Source organism: Mastigoproctus giganteus, chromosome 8 (assembly GCF_048544385.1).
Source record: "Mastigoproctus giganteus isolate SK-2022 chromosome 8, ASM4854438v1, whole genome shotgun sequence".
Lineage (NCBI taxonomy): Eukaryota > Metazoa > Arthropoda > Arachnida > Uropygi > Thelyphonidae > Mastigoproctus > Mastigoproctus giganteus.
Window position 1 is genome coordinate 84,083,218 of NC_143582.1, and position 17,927 is coordinate 84,101,144.

Here is a 17,927-nt window from a genome sequence, read left to right on the forward strand (position 1 = left end):
GCACTGGCCATCCATTTACTACTCAAAAACTCACGAATTTCATCTTTCCATCTCCGTTGTTGTCTTCCAGGTTTTCTTCTAGCTCCTCTTGGGTACCATTCTGTTATTTTCTTAGTCCATCTGTCATCATGTCTTCGAGCTATGTGTCCTGCCCAAGACCATTTTAGTTCTTTAGTTTTGATAAGAATGTCCTTTACTTGAGTTTGCTGCCTAATCCATGTGTTTCTCTTCTTATCTAACAGTCTGATTCCCAATATAATTCGTTCCATTCTTCGCTGTGTAGTTCTTAGCTTCTCTTCCATTCTTTTGGTGAGTGCCCAAGTTTCACTTCCATAAGTCATGGTGGGGAGTATACATTGATTCATTATTTTACGTTTCAGACAAACTGGGATATTGCTCTTCAGTATGTGACTATATTTCCTGAATGCTATCCATCCAAAATTTATTCTTCTCTTGACTTCCAGCCATTTATCATTATTACAGCTAATAACTTGTCCCAGATAAGTATATGACTCCACCTTTTCAATTACTGCTCCTTCAATCATTATTTCCCTTTCCGTGGCATACTTGTTCATCATTACTTTTGTTTTAGCCATATTCATCTTTAGTCCAAAATCCTTACTAACTGTGCATAACTGATTAAGATTTTCCTCTAATTCTTTGGGATCGTGGCTTATGACCACAATGTCATCTGCAAATCGTAAATGGTTTAGGTACTCTCCGTTCACATTGACTCCTTTCTGCGACCAGTCTAATCTTCTGAAAGCTTCCTCAAGGGCAGCAGTAAACAGCTTCGGAGATATTGTGTCTCCTTGTCAAACTCCTTTCTCGATTTTAAATTTGCTACTGTCTTTGTCTAGTCTAATAAAGGATGTAGCACTCTCATATATTTTCTTCAAAATCATAATATATGGAGTATCTATGCCTTGTCTTTCCAGTGCCCGAAACATTGCCTTAGGCTGTATGGAGTCAAATGCCTTTTCATAATCCACAAATGCCAGGCATAATGGTGTTTTTTATTCATTTGCTTTCTCCATTAGCTGTGATATTACGTGAAGGTGATCCATAGTTGAGAATCCTGTCCTAAAGCCAGCTTGCTCTTTCGGTTGATTCTCATCAAGTATTCTTTCTAATCTGTTAGTAATGACCCTTGTGAACAACTTGTAGATATGGGATAACAAGCTAATTGGTCTATAATTTCCAATTTCTGATTTATCTCCTTTCTTATGCAGCAAAACTATGATTGCATTATTCCACTGCTTAGGCATCACACCTTTTCTAATGCACTTTGTGAAGAGCCTTGCCAGTTTTTGTGTTATGTCTCTTCCTCCCAATTTTAACAACTCTACAGTAACTTCATCTTCCCTAGGGGCTTTCCGATTCTTCATTTTCTTCAATGCATGTTCTACCTCATCAGGAAGAATATCGGGTATGTCGTATGTGTTGCTACTTTGCAATCCATCTTCCCCACTGCTGGTATCATTCCCTCGCTCCTTGTATAATTCTCTATAGTAGTCTTCTGCTATTTGAATTATGCCTTCTCTGCTGTTTATAAGTACACCATCGCTATTCTTCAGTTTCAGTATCATTTGTCTTTCTGTACATGGCTGCCGATTTAAATCCTTTGTTTTCCCTTAATGCTTGTTCTACTTTTCTTGTGTTAAATCTTCTTATGTCCTCTCTGAGTCTCTTTCTAATGGCTTTGCATAACTCGATATACTCAATTTTCTCCCTGTCAGTGTTTTTCTTGCTCTTCATTTGTCGTCTTTGGTTCATCATGACAAGTGTTTCTTGACTAATTTTTTCTTCTTTGGATTTCTGTTTCCCTATAGGTTTCTTGGGCTTTATCACTTTCAGAAAGTTGTAATATTCCTCGTCGATATCTTGGTCCTGAGCAGTCTGCAGAAGCTCAAACTTGTTCTTAAGTTCCAGTACATACTGCTTTTTCTCCTCCTCTGTTATTTCAAAGACCTTTGTATTATTTACTCGAGCCAGTTTTTTCCTTTCCTTTCCTACATCTATATCAAGTGTACATCTTACCATTCTGTGATCACTTCCAACATTTACCTTATTCAGGACTGTAACATCATTCACAATATATCTTCTGTTAGTGAGGATGAAGTCGATTTCATTAGTTGTTAATCCATTTGGACTCTTCCATGTCCACTTTCTGTTCACCCTTTTCTTGAAAAAAAGTGTTCATTACTGACATTCCTTGAGATTCTGCAAATTCCACAAGTCTTTCACCTCTTTTATTTCTTTCACCAATTCCAAAATTTCCTATAGTTCCTCTTTCTGCGCTGTTTTGCCTTTTTCCAACCTTAGCATTGAAGTCCCCCATAATAATAGTGTAGTGGGTTTTCTGCTCATCTAGAAGACTCTCAATTTCAGTGTACATTTCTTCAACCTCTTCATCATCATGGCTCGATGTTGGTGCATAAATCATTATAATCTTTAGCTTGTACCTCTTAGAAATCTTGAGTATTAGTCTTGACACCCTTGGTGATGTACTTTTGAATTCCAAAATGTTGTTTTTAAAATCTTTATGGACCAGAAACCCAACTCCACCTTCACTCCTTTCATTGTTTCCATTGGTGTACAGCAGATTTCCACTTGATAAACTTATAAGTGATTCATTTCTTCTTCTTGTTTCAGCCAAACCGATGATATTCCAATTCACATTTTCTAATTCCTTTTCCAGCTCTAATATCCTTTTCCAGCTCTAATAACAGTACCTATTACACTAGTACTCTGTACTAGTGCTCTGTACTAGTGTAATTGGTACTGTTCACCACTGGCCTGACTTTTTGCATTAGCATTAGTAGAGGCATACGGTGGAAGAAAGCAAGCTTATACAGCATAAGCCAAAAAAAAAACAAAAAAAAAACTTTCCCATTTCACCCATCAATTCATTCCAAATGTTTGTCTAGTTCTGCCTTGAAATTTATTTAAACTATCAACTTCCACAACAACAGATGGAAGTTTGTTCCAGCAATTAACTGGCTAAAGGCAAAATTCTACACATCTATTTGACAACCATCTTTTCTCAATTTCAGTTTATACCTCCTCAGGTTTATAATCTGCACAAGAGGAAGAATCCTATTAGCACTGAGCCTGCTAAATCCATTTAAGGCCTTATACACCTCAATCAGATCGCCTCGCAGGTGTCTAGTCTCCAGACGCTGCAATTTGCAGAACTTAAGCCTTTCTTCGTAAGAGCACCAGTCTTGTTGCCCTTCTCTGTGACTTGGACCAGTATGTCCTGTGTAACAGATATATCCAACTACAATAATAAAGATTTATTTAATTTAGCTTCATTGGAATAAACATATTAAAGTTTAAAACAGTGCAATAAAGATATAAAGAGATTGTCATAAATACTATCTAACCTTTTAAAGACTTTGTGAGACCTCGTGATGGAAGATGGTACATTTCAATTTCCTTGCCTTCCATACTACACAGGATATGTTGACTGTCCGGAGTTGTCACCATATGTAAAACAGGCTGTGGACACGACATTACAACAACCTGAGGTGGTAGCGTCAAGCTGAGCCAGTAATTCTGTGGCACTAGCAGAGGTGTTCTTTTCTCATTACACCACCTGAGGGCACTCTGTACTAAGCTATCTACCATAGGCGATGTTCCATCTAAGAGAAAGCATTTAAATCAAAAAGAAGAAATTAATTTATGCTTACTTTATATACAACACAACTATCACATACTTTATACTGCCAAAAGTAACTGTCAGGTTTCAAAGCACCTTTTACCTATACAATATTTAATAGCATGTAAATAGCATTACATAATTAAAGCCAATAGCATGTTTGGCTTTAATTATGTAATGTGCTCTCATCAACAAACTGCAAACCAAATTTTGGTAGCAGGAAGGCAGCATTTTGATTTCACTCTTCCTTCAACACAGCAATCAATTCAGCTACTTGCGGGTACGATGATCTATTCTGAGCTGGTGTTCAATTCTTTCCAGAAGTGTTCAGGGGGCTTGAGGTCAATGAAGCTTTCACATGCTCATGTCTTCAAATCAAGTTGCTGCAGGCACTATCCAGATGACTTGATGCATTGTTATGCTGAAACAGAAAAGTCTCACTCTCATACTGCTGCCACAGTAGGAGGAGTGGGTTTTACACTGGAGAAATCGACGATATGCATTGTGTACTGTGATGTCTGGTTTGTGCAACTCTTCCATAAAATCTGATACTGTGCAGTTCCCTAAATATGGACCTTATGCTAATATCAGTTCCTGTGTTCTCCTGGTTGAACAATAATCAGTGAGGACTGATGGGACCATTATGTTGAGCTTCTTCTGTCAGTCATTATTAATGTAGGGTGCTGCAATGGCACAAACAAATTGATTACTAATATGGCATGTTATTATGACTACCCATTAGAGTTTACTAAGCCTTGACCACCTACTGTATTTCGTTGATATGTTTATTTCTAACTTGAATACAGTTTTTTTATATCTATTCCTGATAGATATAAAATGGATTGAGTATGGTTAATTTTTTCAAAATCCCTGAAATATGTGTATACTTTTGGCAATATAGTGCATAATTTAAATAGAAAATGCATTTAGAACTAAAACTGAAAAGACAACATGCCTTTTAACCCAAAAATATTTGTGCACTAAATGGTACACAAATATTTTGTGTACCATTTAGTTTTACCTGATTTATAATATTATCATATAATAAATCAGGAAGTCCTAGAAATACGCTATATTCTATAATCACAGCATGCCCAGATGGGTTGTTCTAGATTAGAAACTCACACTGTGGATGTCATTTGTTTACAATATATTAAGGCATGAATATTGTATATGTGCATGCATGATTGAGCCTGTGTTAGGGTTGGTTTGTTTGATAGATAGAAAACTGTGCACCATCATCTGTGTGAAACTGACTAGCTTGACTGAGCAGGATATATACCTTAAGTTCCTTGTGTCACTGACAGGATTCGAATGCACACCTTTTCAATGGACAGGGACTAACACCCTTTAAAATAATGGTATGCTGTAGTGAAAATTTTACAGCCAGTGCGTATCTCTTTTTCGCTAGAAAAACAGATAAACACTTATACAGAGATAATGGTGAGTTATTCAATGACCTGTTGTGATCATGGCATATGCTGCCCTCCACCATCATACAATTAGAAAACCATTGGTGTGTGGTCTTTGGAACATGATAGCATACAACCTGTGTTGTCCATTCAAAGTTGTGGTGACTGCACAGGATATGGTGGTAATGAAGAGAAGTTCCATCTTGATATCAGAAAAAATAAATAATTCACTGTCATACATTACCTAGATAATAACATGTACAGTAATTGACCCTCACACACTTTGGATGACTACTGAATACCGAGTAATCAAAGAAAAACTTCCTTGAATGATGAAGTAAGTACAAAGCATATGTATTGCTTTGTTTGTTTGTTATTCGGTTTTTAGGAGCATTAGCAACTAAGGCCATATTGCTCCGGGATATGCAGTGGTCATTCCCTGACCTTTCCACATCCTCCGTATTTGGTTGTCACGGGCTCGAACCCGGGTCTAATCAAGAAGTGTGTGCTATGCACTGCTGCTCCTGCCCACCCAGCTACGGAGGCGCCCATATGTATTGCATTTTCACATAGTTACAGAGATTAATGGTAGCCTGGATATGATGACTCCTGTATGCATGTCAAGAGACACTCCACTCTACAGTAAGCAACTACAAAATCTTGTCAATAAAGTGACATATCATCCTGGACAGCCCCACTCAAATGAGAATTTCCATTGGCAGGAGATGGGGAATGTAAACTCTGATGTAAAGACTTCTTCACACTTTCTACATATGATATATATATATATATATATACACATTATGGCTGTATGGTACGTTTTGCTAATGCAGTGTCCCTAATCCATAATCAACGTTATCTTCCTTTTCATACTGTTACACTCCACCCTCCATGATTACTTAGCTTCTTAATTATATATATATATATATATATATATATATATATAATTAAGAAGCTTCTTTATTATATATATATATATATATATATATATGAAATGTAAGAAAGAGAAAAGGAAAAAGGGAGGAGAAAAAAGAAGAAAATAATAAGATAAGAAAATAGATATATATATTATGAGTACTGTAACAATTCCAATCGCAAACTCGATACCAATACCAGTATATTGCTGGAACCGCCCAAGCGCCACCTTTGTCACTCTTCCTTATAATACTATTTACTATCCTTAACCCTGTATTTACTTTTTTTCTTGAGGGCAATTAGGTTTTCGAAAGCAATCAAGATGTTATTTTCTACTATATTAACTGTTTTCCCCTTATAATAAGTTCGACATCTAATTCATGCTACTTTACAGTCAATTCTCTATGTTTTCCTGGGATACATGCGTTCAATCTGTTCTCACCCAATCATAATTCTACATTCTATTACTTCCACTTTCCAACACATGGCAGTACCACTGTCGCTTCACCTCTACATGCCAACATATAGCAGGAATTTTTCTCTCTTTCGGAATCATCTACACTGTGTGTTGACTTGCACCCCACAGCCCACACTCCAGCATGGCATGTTAGTAAGTACCACTTCGACCCACTAATTTATTTTAATTCCATCTCATTCTTTCCTTCCTATCTTCGAATATTATTTCCTTAGATTTTTCACTTTTACGCCAGTTGTTATTATTATTATTTCTTCTGCCTCTGTAGGGTCAGCCATGAGATATACATCAGCTATCATACTCTTTTCCTGCTTTTAATCACCTCTTTATCTCAGTAATATACAGTGCACTGAGTATATCTCGTGTTCGAAACAGAGGCCTTTGCTTAACTGTTGCATTTCCCTTGGTTTTGGCGGCTGACTCCCGAAGAAAACACACACACACACACACACACACACACACACACACATATATATATTACGAGTATTGTAACGTTAGCGTGTTGCCTTTCTCTACTACAAACTTATATAATAAATATTTAATAATATTTGTAAAATAATAAGAGGAGTTTACCTCGATATAGTACATAGAACACTTCCGTATGATACCCTCCAGAAATTAAAACGGGAAAACAAAAAAACAACAACTTAATGGTACTTTAGAGTAAAATATAAATAATTTAAAAAAACCAATTTAACACAATTCAAATCAATTTAAAACAATTAAAAATCAAATTAACGCAATTAAAAGAATCTAACGAAAATATTCAAAACGATTTTCCTTCCTGAAGCTGACAACGCTTTTCGACCGTATGTCGTGATCATAGGAATGAAAATTACCGAATCGGGTTAAATCTGAAACTTAAATAGTGATTATTTGTTTTCGCGCATGCGCGTAAAGGTCCACGCATCGGAGATCAAATATGGCCGCCGAACATGAACAGAATTCTCGTGTAATTTAATTTCTACGGTTTCTGCAATTAATAGTCGCGTATAATTACGTTGAACATTAAGTATTTTGGCCTCGTTAAATAAAAAAGTATGTTTTTCGTTAATGGCATGAAAGGCTAATTCCGACGCTGCTGAACAAGAAGCACGAACTGAGGCTTCATGTTGATTTACACTAATATTAAGAAAAAATTGCGTCGAACCTTGGTAAGACGAGTTGCAATCACCGCAAGAAATGTTGTATACCAGATCATTAATTTGTGTTGCGAACGCGGAAAGAACAGAGTGATTGTTCAGTGTAGTGTGTAACTTCCGTATTGGCCTGGCTACAATTTTAAATTCGGTATCTTTAAAGAATCTATTAAGCTGTTTGTGCCACTGTTCAACATATGGGCCAGAAATAAAGTATTTTTTGATATTACTATTGTTGATTGGTGTAGTATTTTGTATCCTATCTTTAGCCTGTACCCTAATTCGGTTTATTGTGGCAATGGAATAACCCCTGTTTAAGAACCTGCTAGTTAATATTTGTATTTCTGAGTCCAAAGCAGATTCCGTCGTTGAATATTTATAGGCATTTAAAAATTGATTAAAGATAATCGATCTTTTGTAGGTGAATGGGTGATAGCTATTATAATGTAGAAGCATACCGGTGTTTGTAGGTTTTCAATATATGCTAAATTGTATTTTATTCGAGTCCTGGGTAAGCATGAAATTTAGAAAGTTTAATGACTTTGTATCCGTATCCTTACTTTCCAATGTAAATTTCAGTCTAGAATGAATATATTGTTAAACGAATGTAAAATGTTTTGGATTGTACTACTATCAGTAATAACTAGAACATCTTCTAAATACCTCCCATAGTATGTGATATGGGGTAGAAAAGGTGTCAAATGTATCTGCTCAATCGTTGAGAGATAGATCTCTGACATTAAGCCGCTCAGGCTCAAACCCATTGGTAATCCAAAAATTTGTTTGTACACCTTGTCTCGAAAGGTGATGTAGTTGGCCTCAACTAACAGTTTAATTAAGTGAAAAATTTCCTTAATAGGTAGCTTCATATAATTAATCGGTGTTGAGTTTTTATTTAACACATCCCAAATAATATCTAATGTGTATTCACTGTTTATATTCGTATATAACGAGGTAACATCTAGTGAGAATAAATTGTCATTGTTGTCGAGTCTACAGTCTTTAAGATTATTAAATAATGTATCGTAGTTCTTAATCCCAAATTGTATTACCTGTCTAAAGGGTTTTATAATGTTATATACATGTGTGGCTAAGGATGAAAATGCCGAGTTCCTGTAGGAAACAATAGGTCAAATAGGAAATCCAGTCTTGTGTAATTTTACCTGACCGAAAAGTGCAGGAATATTGTATGTTCTGGCCTTCAACTCCTTTAACTGGGCCATAGTAATGTAGTCGTTTTTTCGATACGTGGTTAACGTTTTATTGTATTGATTGACCAAATTGGTAAACAGTGCCGGGTCTACTTCAAGATAAGTGGAGGTATCTGAAACAACTGAATATAACTTATTAATATAATCAGGTTTATCTAGTATTACCACTGTATCTCCTTTATTAGCTCTCTGTATAATAATGTCCTTATTTCCCCGAAGTTCTCGTAAAGCTGAACTGTCATGTGTATTCAATTTAGGAAGTCGCGTTTCTTTTATGTTATTCACTACTTGGTTAACTTGTTGAATAAATAAATCTTTTTGTGGAACATTACGAAGTCCAAATTCAATATCAATTACGCATTGTTTTTTATGTAGTTTTCGAGGTGGTAAATTATAGTTTAGTCTTTTGGATAAAAGTGAAATCTGGTCCTGCGATAGCGTACATGAGGAAAGATTTGTAACCTGTTGATATGTCGGTTCGTTGAATATTGGGTGGTTGAATATTTATTATTTTACAAATATTATTATCAATGTAGAACGTATTGAGTATTACAGCTCTGATTCATACTATCGAATAAATATTATAATTTATAATGTTTATATGTATTTATAATATATATCTATCTATACATTAAAAAGGTTTTCCTCATAGTGGTATTTATTCAAACCAATGGGAGAAGAAGGAGAGGCAGTTATGTCACTACAAATGCAATTCATTATTGACAACTTCCTCCATAATGTTCATCAACCTCATGAATGTGATACACTGTGTAATGTTTGATGTTCCATTGTAACATTTTTTGTATATTAATGAATATTCTATATTTATATAAAATACTGTAATTTATGTTTTTGTAATTATTTCAGTTAAATATTTTAGTCCTGCTGTTTCGGATTCAACAATATTCCTCACGTATTATGGAACCCAAAGCAAAAGGCCTTTTCCTAAGTGACCTATGTAAATGCAGGTAAATAATTACATAGTGATATTAGCATTAGCATTAGCATTAGTAGAGGCATATGATGCAAGAAAGCAAGCTTATTCAGCATCAGCCAAAAAAAAAAAAAAAAACCCCACTCCCATTTCACCCCTCTGTTCGTTCGAAATACCTGTCCAGTTGAGCTTTAAATTTGTTTAGGCTATCAACTTCTACAACAAGTGATGGAAGTCGGTTCCACCAACCAACCACCCGCTGGCCAAAGGCAAATTTCCGCACATCTATCCAACATCCGTCCTTCCTCAATTTGAATTTATGCCCTCTGAGGTGATTATTCTGAGCAAGATGAAGAATCCCATTGGCATTGAGCATGCTCAAACCATTCAAAGCCTTATACACCTCTATCAGATCACCTCGCCGGTGCCTAGTCTCCAGACTCTGTAATTTGCAAAACTTAAGCCTTTCATCGTAAGAGCAACCCTTTGTTCCATTCACTAATCTTGTTGCCCTTCTCTGTACCCGTTCCAGCAGTTCTACATCCTTCTTGAAATGAGGCCTCCAGACCTGCATACAGTACTCAAGATGTGGCCTAACCATTGCCTTATACAAGGGAATAATCACCTCCTTATCCCTGCTAGAAAAATTCCTGTATATCATTGACAAGACACCATGAGCTACTCTTGCAGCTCGTCTGCACTGCTCAGAGAACTTCATATCTGCCTGCACAATTACCCCCAGGTCCTTTTCATTCTCCACCACTGTCAGTGTAGTACCGCAGAGTTGATACGTTGCTCTGGGGTTACTGGTTGAAGTTCAGTATAGTATACACTGGCAGGTACTTTGATGAAAACAACGATAATTGACAGGTGAAAGCACCTCCTTTTCTGATTGTTTTGTGTTGTCGAGGTGGAGGAGGGCTTAGCTTAGGTAGCAGTTTATCCCTCCATCCCCCTGTTTTAAAATGGGAAAACGAGTTCCCGATTAAAAACAGCAACAAATGTGGGAAAAACATCCTAGGCATATCAATCTAGGAGGACAGTGGGTGGGGAAAGCAGTGGAATCTACCAATCACTGCTTTATTCCTGTCCGTTTGTAGTAGTAGTAGTGGCATGTGATGCAAGAAAGGAAGTGTATGAGCTTATGCAGCATCAGCCAAAAAAAAAAAAAAAAAACACCATTCCCTCCAAATGCCTGTCCAGTTCCTCCTTAAATTTATTCAACCTATCAACTTCCACAATGACAGATGGAAAGATGGAAGTTTGTTCCAGCAATTAACCACCCGCTGGCTAAAGGCAAACTTCCACACATCTATTCTACATCTGTCCTTTCTTAATTTGAATTTATGCCCCCTTAGGTTCATAATCTGAACAAGTGGAAGGATCCCATCAGAATTCAGCATGCTCAACCCATTCAAGGCCTTATACACCACAATCAAATCACTGTGCAGATGCCTAGTCTCCAGCCACTGCAATTTGCAGAACTTAGGACTCTCTTGGTAAGAGGATCCCTTCATTCCCCTCACCAATCTTGTTTACCCTTCTCTGTACACGCTCAAGTAAATCTACATTCTTACTAAAATGAGGCCTCCAGACCTGTATGCAGTACTCAAGGCGTGGCCTGACCATTGCCTTATACAGAGGGACAATCACCTCCTTTTCCCTGCTAGCAAAATTCCTATATATCATTGACAAAACCCCATGACCTGCTCTGGCAGCCTGTCTGCATTGTTCAGAAAACTTCATATCTGACTGCACAATTACTCCAAGGTCTTTTTCATTTTCTACCACCTTAAGTGTAGTACCACACAGTTGGTATGTTTCTCTGGGGTTACTTCTACCCATATGCAGTACTTCGCATTTGTCAAGGTTAAACTTCAGTTGCCACTTCTTAGCCCATCTGCCCAAATTATCTAGATCCTGTTGCAGTAGCACACTGCCATTACTGTCATTAACAACCCTGCCAACCTTTGTATCATCTGAAAACTTCGACATTAAGCCTGATATACCTTCATCAATATCATTGATAAATATACAAAACAACAGTGGACCCAACACCGAACCCTGTGGGACTCCACTAATAACATTAGTCCACGAAGAGCTGCACCCATTGATTACTACCCTCTGTCTTCTCCCAATTAACCATCCTTTTATCCATTGTAGCAACTTACCCTTAATACCATTCTGCTCCAATTTGTACAATAGTCTTCCATGTGCAACAGTGTCAAAAGCTTTCCTGAAATCCAAATATATGATATCAAAATAATTTTTTGCATCCAGTTCCTTTGTAACCACAGCATAATATCCTATCAAATTTGTCAGACAAGACTTTCCTTTAACAAACCCATGCTGTGTCTGATTTATTGCTGCAGTCATGTCTAGATGATCCTGCAATGCATCTTTAACCAGTGACTCCATTATTTTACCCGGAACAGAAGTTAAACTAACTGGTCTGTAATTACTCGTGTCACCCTTCGATCCCCCTTTGTGAATTGGGGATACATTTGCACATCTCCAGTCTGTGGGATCCTCCCCTGAGTCCAAGGATGCTCTCATAATTATGGCTAAGGGTTTTCTTAGTTGGTTTGCCACCTCCTTTAATATAACTGGATAGATCCCATCCACCCCATGTGCTTTTCTTATGTTTAACTTCAACAATTTCTCCTCCACTTTGCTCTCAGTTATTACAAAATCATTAAGTACCCTGCTACAATTTGATAACCTTCTGTCATTTTCAAACCTTAATAATTCCTCATGTGTGAATGTAGATGTAAAATACTCATTCAGTTTGTTTGCTATCTGAGCAGGATCATCAACAGTTGGACCAATCAGATTCAACCCCTTCCTTTTAGAGTTTATATAAGTAAAGAAATCCTTGCTGTTTTTCTTAGCATCTTTTGCCAAGGATTTCTCGTAATCTGCCTTCGCCTGCCTAACCTCCTTTGTGACCTGATTACAGACTAGCTTATATCTGCCATAGGCTTCTGAGTCGCTTGATAATTTATATGCATTCCATGCATTTTTCTTCTCTGTTACAAGTCTCATTAGTTCATTAGATAACCATTTAGGCCTAAACTGTGAACAATATTTCTTAATAGGCATGAAACTTTTAGTAGCATCCACGATTAATTCCTTGAATGTTTCCTACTTAGAATTTACTGTTGGTAACATTGTCAGTTGATCCCACTGTTTTTAAAATCAGTTGATTTTAAAAACTTTTTGTTGAAATATGGGAGTCACAACTTGTCAATCACTACTTTCCCACTGTTTTGCTTGCTGCCATGTTGGAGGGTGTACACCATTCTGGAATTTTACTGTGATATTTATTCAACCTTGAGAATGCCACACACTACAAATGCACAGGTAAATAATTACATAGGTCATTTCCTGATTTTATATCGACCAGTGCATTTCGACAGGTGTGTCTTTTACAGAGAAAAGATTTGACTTACTTTGTATGCTTCTACATTTTACGTAGAAAAGAATGTGTGAGGGTGAGTGAGCAGGGGGCGAAGTCCCCTAGTATATATTATAAATATATGTATATAAAATATATATGAATATAATAGTGATTGTAGTGTGCCACAACAACGAAAAGGTTGAGAAACACTGACATACTTGGTATATTCATCTGCGATTACTGTTACCCATATGCAGTGCCTTGCATTTATCAGTGTTAAACATCAACTGCCGTTTCTCAGCCCATCAACCTAAATTCCCTATCAGATTGGTCCTAGATCTTGTTGCAGTAGGTCACCCTGATTACCTTAATTAACCACCTTGCCAACATTATATGATATGAAAACTTAGGCATTAAGCCTGATACACCATCAACATCATTAATGAAACTGAAAACAAGAATGAGCCCAAGAAATGAAACCTAGAGGACTCCACTTATAACATTAGTCCATGAAGAGCAGTGTCCATTGATAACCACTCTCTGGCTTCTCCCACTCAACCATCCCTTTATACACAGTAATAACTTTCCCTTAATATCATATTACTCCAGTTAGTACAACAGCCTTTTATGTGCAACAGTATCAAAAGCTTTCCTGAAATTCAAGCATATGATATCAAAATTATTTTTTGCATCCAGTTCCTTGGTCACTGCATCGATTAGATTGCTCAGAAAAGGCCATCCTGTGACTGCAGTATAAATGCATTCTGGTCTAGATGGTCCTGCATTACTTCTTTTCCCAGTGACTCCATTATTTTCATAGGACCAGATGTTAAGCTAACAGGTCTGTAAATACTCATGTTACCTTCCAATACCTCTCTGTGAATTGAGGATATATTGGCATATCTCCAGTCCACAGGGCCCTCCCCTGAATCCATGGATAATATTATAGCTAATGGTTTTCTTACCTCCTTTGATCCCTCCCTTAATATATTTGGATAGATTCTATCCACCCAGATGCCTTTTTATGTTCAGCTTCAACAATTTTTCTTACACTTTCCTTTCAGTTATCCCAAAATAATTTAGCTTGCAGTTAGACTTTGAAAAAATTCTGATATCCCCTTCCCTAAAGAATTCCTCATGTGTGAATGTGAATGAAAAATATCTATTCAGTTGGCCAACAAGCTGAACAGGGTCATCAACAGTTAATCCATTGTCATCAAGTGGCTCAATATGATTCAATATTTTCCTTCTACTGTTAATATAAGCATAATCTTTGCCAATGTTCTCTGCATTTTTTGCCAGAGACTTCTCATAATCTGCCTTAGCTTGCCTAACCTCCTCTGTGACATTATTATTATTATTAGCCATATAGTGCAAGGAATCCTGAGGTTTATGCTGCACCAGCCAAAAAAATTCCCAAGTTACCCTGAGAGAGAAGCAGAAAGGAATCACCACCAAGAAAGAGAAGAATGATGATATCCAGCTCAGGACCCTGGGTGTGCCAAGCCCATACTCACCAGATGTGAGCCCCTGCGGGGGGGGGGGGACTTGATTACAGACTGATTTATATATACCATATTCTGCTATATCACCTGATAATTTATATGCATCCTTGTAAAGGATGCATATAAATTATGCATAAATAAAGAATAAAAATGCATGTAAAAATACTTTCCATGTATTTTTATTCTTTGCCACAAGTCTCATCAGTTCATCTGACATCCATTTTGGTCGAAGCATCGAACAATATTTCTTAATTGGTATGAAAAGCCTAGTAGCTTCTATAATTCCTTTCCTGAATGCTTTCCATTTAGAATTTGCTGTTAGTATCATCATCATCAATTGGTCCCACTGCATAGAATTTAAAATCCATCTGAGACCACTATAGTCACCCTTACAAAAGCCCTTCCCTTAACAATAGTTATTTCTTTAAGAAACTTCTACATCAGCACACCGTGATCACAGCTACCTAGTGGTTCTTTTACCTGCAGATTCTTAAAGAGCATGAAGAATCACACTACTGATAACCAGATAAAGAGTATTGATTCCTCTTGTTCCCACTCTAACATGTTGCTGCTGCAGAAAATAGTTACCCAATAAATCTACAAAATCCTTGCTAGTGTGTGACCAGCTCACAAATTCCAGCGAACAGCTGGGAAGTTAAAATCCCCATTACAAATAATTCTGATTTATTGGCCACTATATTTCGCTGTATAGTTGTTTGTTATATTCATCCCAGTCATTAAGCCTATAACATACTCCTATTCTCATTTTTATTTTTCCAGTGATTGTGATCAGTGAATGCTTTTTCCATGACATTTGACACTAATCTGACTGGCCACCCATGTCGACTGAATGCTCTGAATTAGATTTAATATAATTCTTAACTAAGAGCATAACCCTCCTCCTCCTGTCCTTTCTGTACACATTGTATTTCCCATATTCAAATTCTGCATCCTTTATGTATGTGTGTCACCATCTCCAATATCCCCACAATTCCTGCATTTGGTAACTTAATCAGTACAGGTAGCCCTTGGTTTACAACAGTTTATTTTGCGTTGATTCACAATAACAATGGTTTTGAAACCAAGCCAAAAATATTAAAAAGCTAGAAAAAATTTCGGCAATGCTATTGTCCTTGTGGGTGGTGATGTCATTAAATGTAAAAACATTCTGTTGACTCAAGCTGTTATTACTAATAATGCAAAGTCAATTTTTGAAGATCTTAAGAAAAAAGAGGGTTATGATGAGTCATTTTTAGGTAGGAAGGGATGGTTCATGTGATTTAAATCTCCAAGTGCCACTGTGTGAAATTAAGTGGCGAAGCAGCTGCAGCATTTTTCTGCAGAGTTTCAAGCCACTGCAGAGGAGGGTAATTATCCTCCTGATCTCATTTTTAATGTTGATAAGATTGGGTTTTATTGTAAGAAATTGCCATCATGAACCTTCATGATGAACCTTCATTGCCCACAAAGAGCAGTCTGCACAAGATTTCAAGGCTGCAAAAGACAGGCTAATGCTTCTGCTGGGTGCAAATGTCTCTGGCACTTTAAAATTAAAACCAATGTTTGTGTACCATTCATTCACAGACACATGTGCTCTCAAGGGCCTAAATAAAGCCATGTTGCCAGTCTACTGGAAATAGAACAGGAGGGCTTGGATGACACAAGAAATCTTCTTGGATTGGCACACAAACTATTTTTGCCCTACTGTGCTCCATTTTTTGTCAAGAAAATGATTTACCAGCCAAGGCTCTTCTTCTCTTGGACAATGGCCCTGGCCTTGCTGATGTTGGAACATCTCTGGACATCAACGTTGTTTACATGCTACCAAACACCACTTCAATTTTGCAACCAATTGACTAGGGGCTAATAGCAAGCTTTAAAGCCTATTACCTCCTCATGGTGATAGTTTTGGTCAGTCAAAACTATCAAGGATTATTGGTGCTCATTCAACATTTTGAAGGGCATTAATAATATCAACACAGCTGGGAGGAAGTGTCAGTGAACTGTTTGAATGGAGTGTGACACAAAGTTTCCTACAATTTATGCATGACTTCACAGGATTAGAGCCAGTGGAGAACATTGTTGAAGATGTTAGCAGGCTGGTGTATGAGGGATTGCACGAGTTACAGTTGAAGATGGAAAAGAGCTATTGGATAGCCATGGAAAGCAGCTTTCCAATGAAGACTTGGAAGAATTAGCTAAAGAATTAAGCCAACAGAAGGAGGAGAAGAAAGAAAAGGATGAAGAGCCTCCTCTAAAATCTATGAATACAAGCAATATATAGTGCATCCTTTTAGCCACAGAAATCCTCACTGATGAGCTCTGTGAGATTGATCACGATTGGGAGCAAAGTGCAAAAATAAAAAGAAGTGTAATTGTATCCATTGGCTCTTATTCTGAGATTCTCAAAGAAAGAAAAAGGAGATTTTGACATTCAACACTGGAAGCTTTCTTCAAAAAAAAAAAAAAAAAAAAAAAAAAAAAATCTACCATGGACTACATCAGAGAAGTAAAATCTCTGCATTACACTATTGTCAAAAAAGATTAATGCAAGGGGCCCTTACAGTGATACTTACAAAAACTTTCCATCTGCGCTTTGAACATGTCAAAGTAAATGTACAAAATTTAATTAAAGTTAGTTTGGTTATTTTATACAGTACTACATTTAATTGATTTATATTCATAAAAATACTGTTTTTACATTCATAGCATTCATTTCTGAGCTTTAAATATAATAATATTATATTACTTATGTCAATTTTGAGAGGCACCTGGAACATAACTCATTGACTTACATTATATTATTAGGTTTATTTTACAGCATTTCTTTTGCGACAGTTCCTTCAGGAATGGAACCCCGTCATAAACCGAGGGCTACTTGTACTTAAAATTCATCAAATTTATTTTAATGCTCCTAGCATTAGCATACATGCACATGTTCTTACTTGTGCCACGATGGCCCAGAGCAGAGCATGAAATCCCCAACACTTTGCTTTCCAGGCTGCTGCATACTCCAGTAGAAGCAGTGCAAGAATCACTTTCACCTCTGCTTGCAGCTATAGTTAGTCTGTTTATCCTTCCAAACTAGCAGTTTTCATTCCACCTATCACTGCCTTGATAGCATCAGCAAATATTCTTGCACTATTTAAGTGTACCCATTCCTGAAAAAACAAACAGTCTCTCGTATTAACAAGCACAGAGCACACTGCAAAAATTTTATATGCTCATAATCAGCTGCCATTTTTGTTGGGCTTTCTACGAACATTGCTCTG

At 36.9% G+C, this 17,927-nt stretch overlaps 1 protein-coding gene across 1 annotated transcript in view; it reads right to left on the bottom strand.

The window, feature by feature from the left end:
• Positions 1–17,927, bottom strand: part of LOC150081687 (protein qui-1-like) — a 706,673-nt gene that overhangs the window by 173,689 nt on the left and 515,057 nt on the right. The window contains exon 16 of the mRNA XM_090378807.1: positions 3,390–3,647. Within this exon, the coding sequence (XP_090234933.1) occupies positions 3,390–3,647 (258 nt within the window). The remainder of the gene's footprint in view (positions 1–3,389; positions 3,648–17,927) is intronic.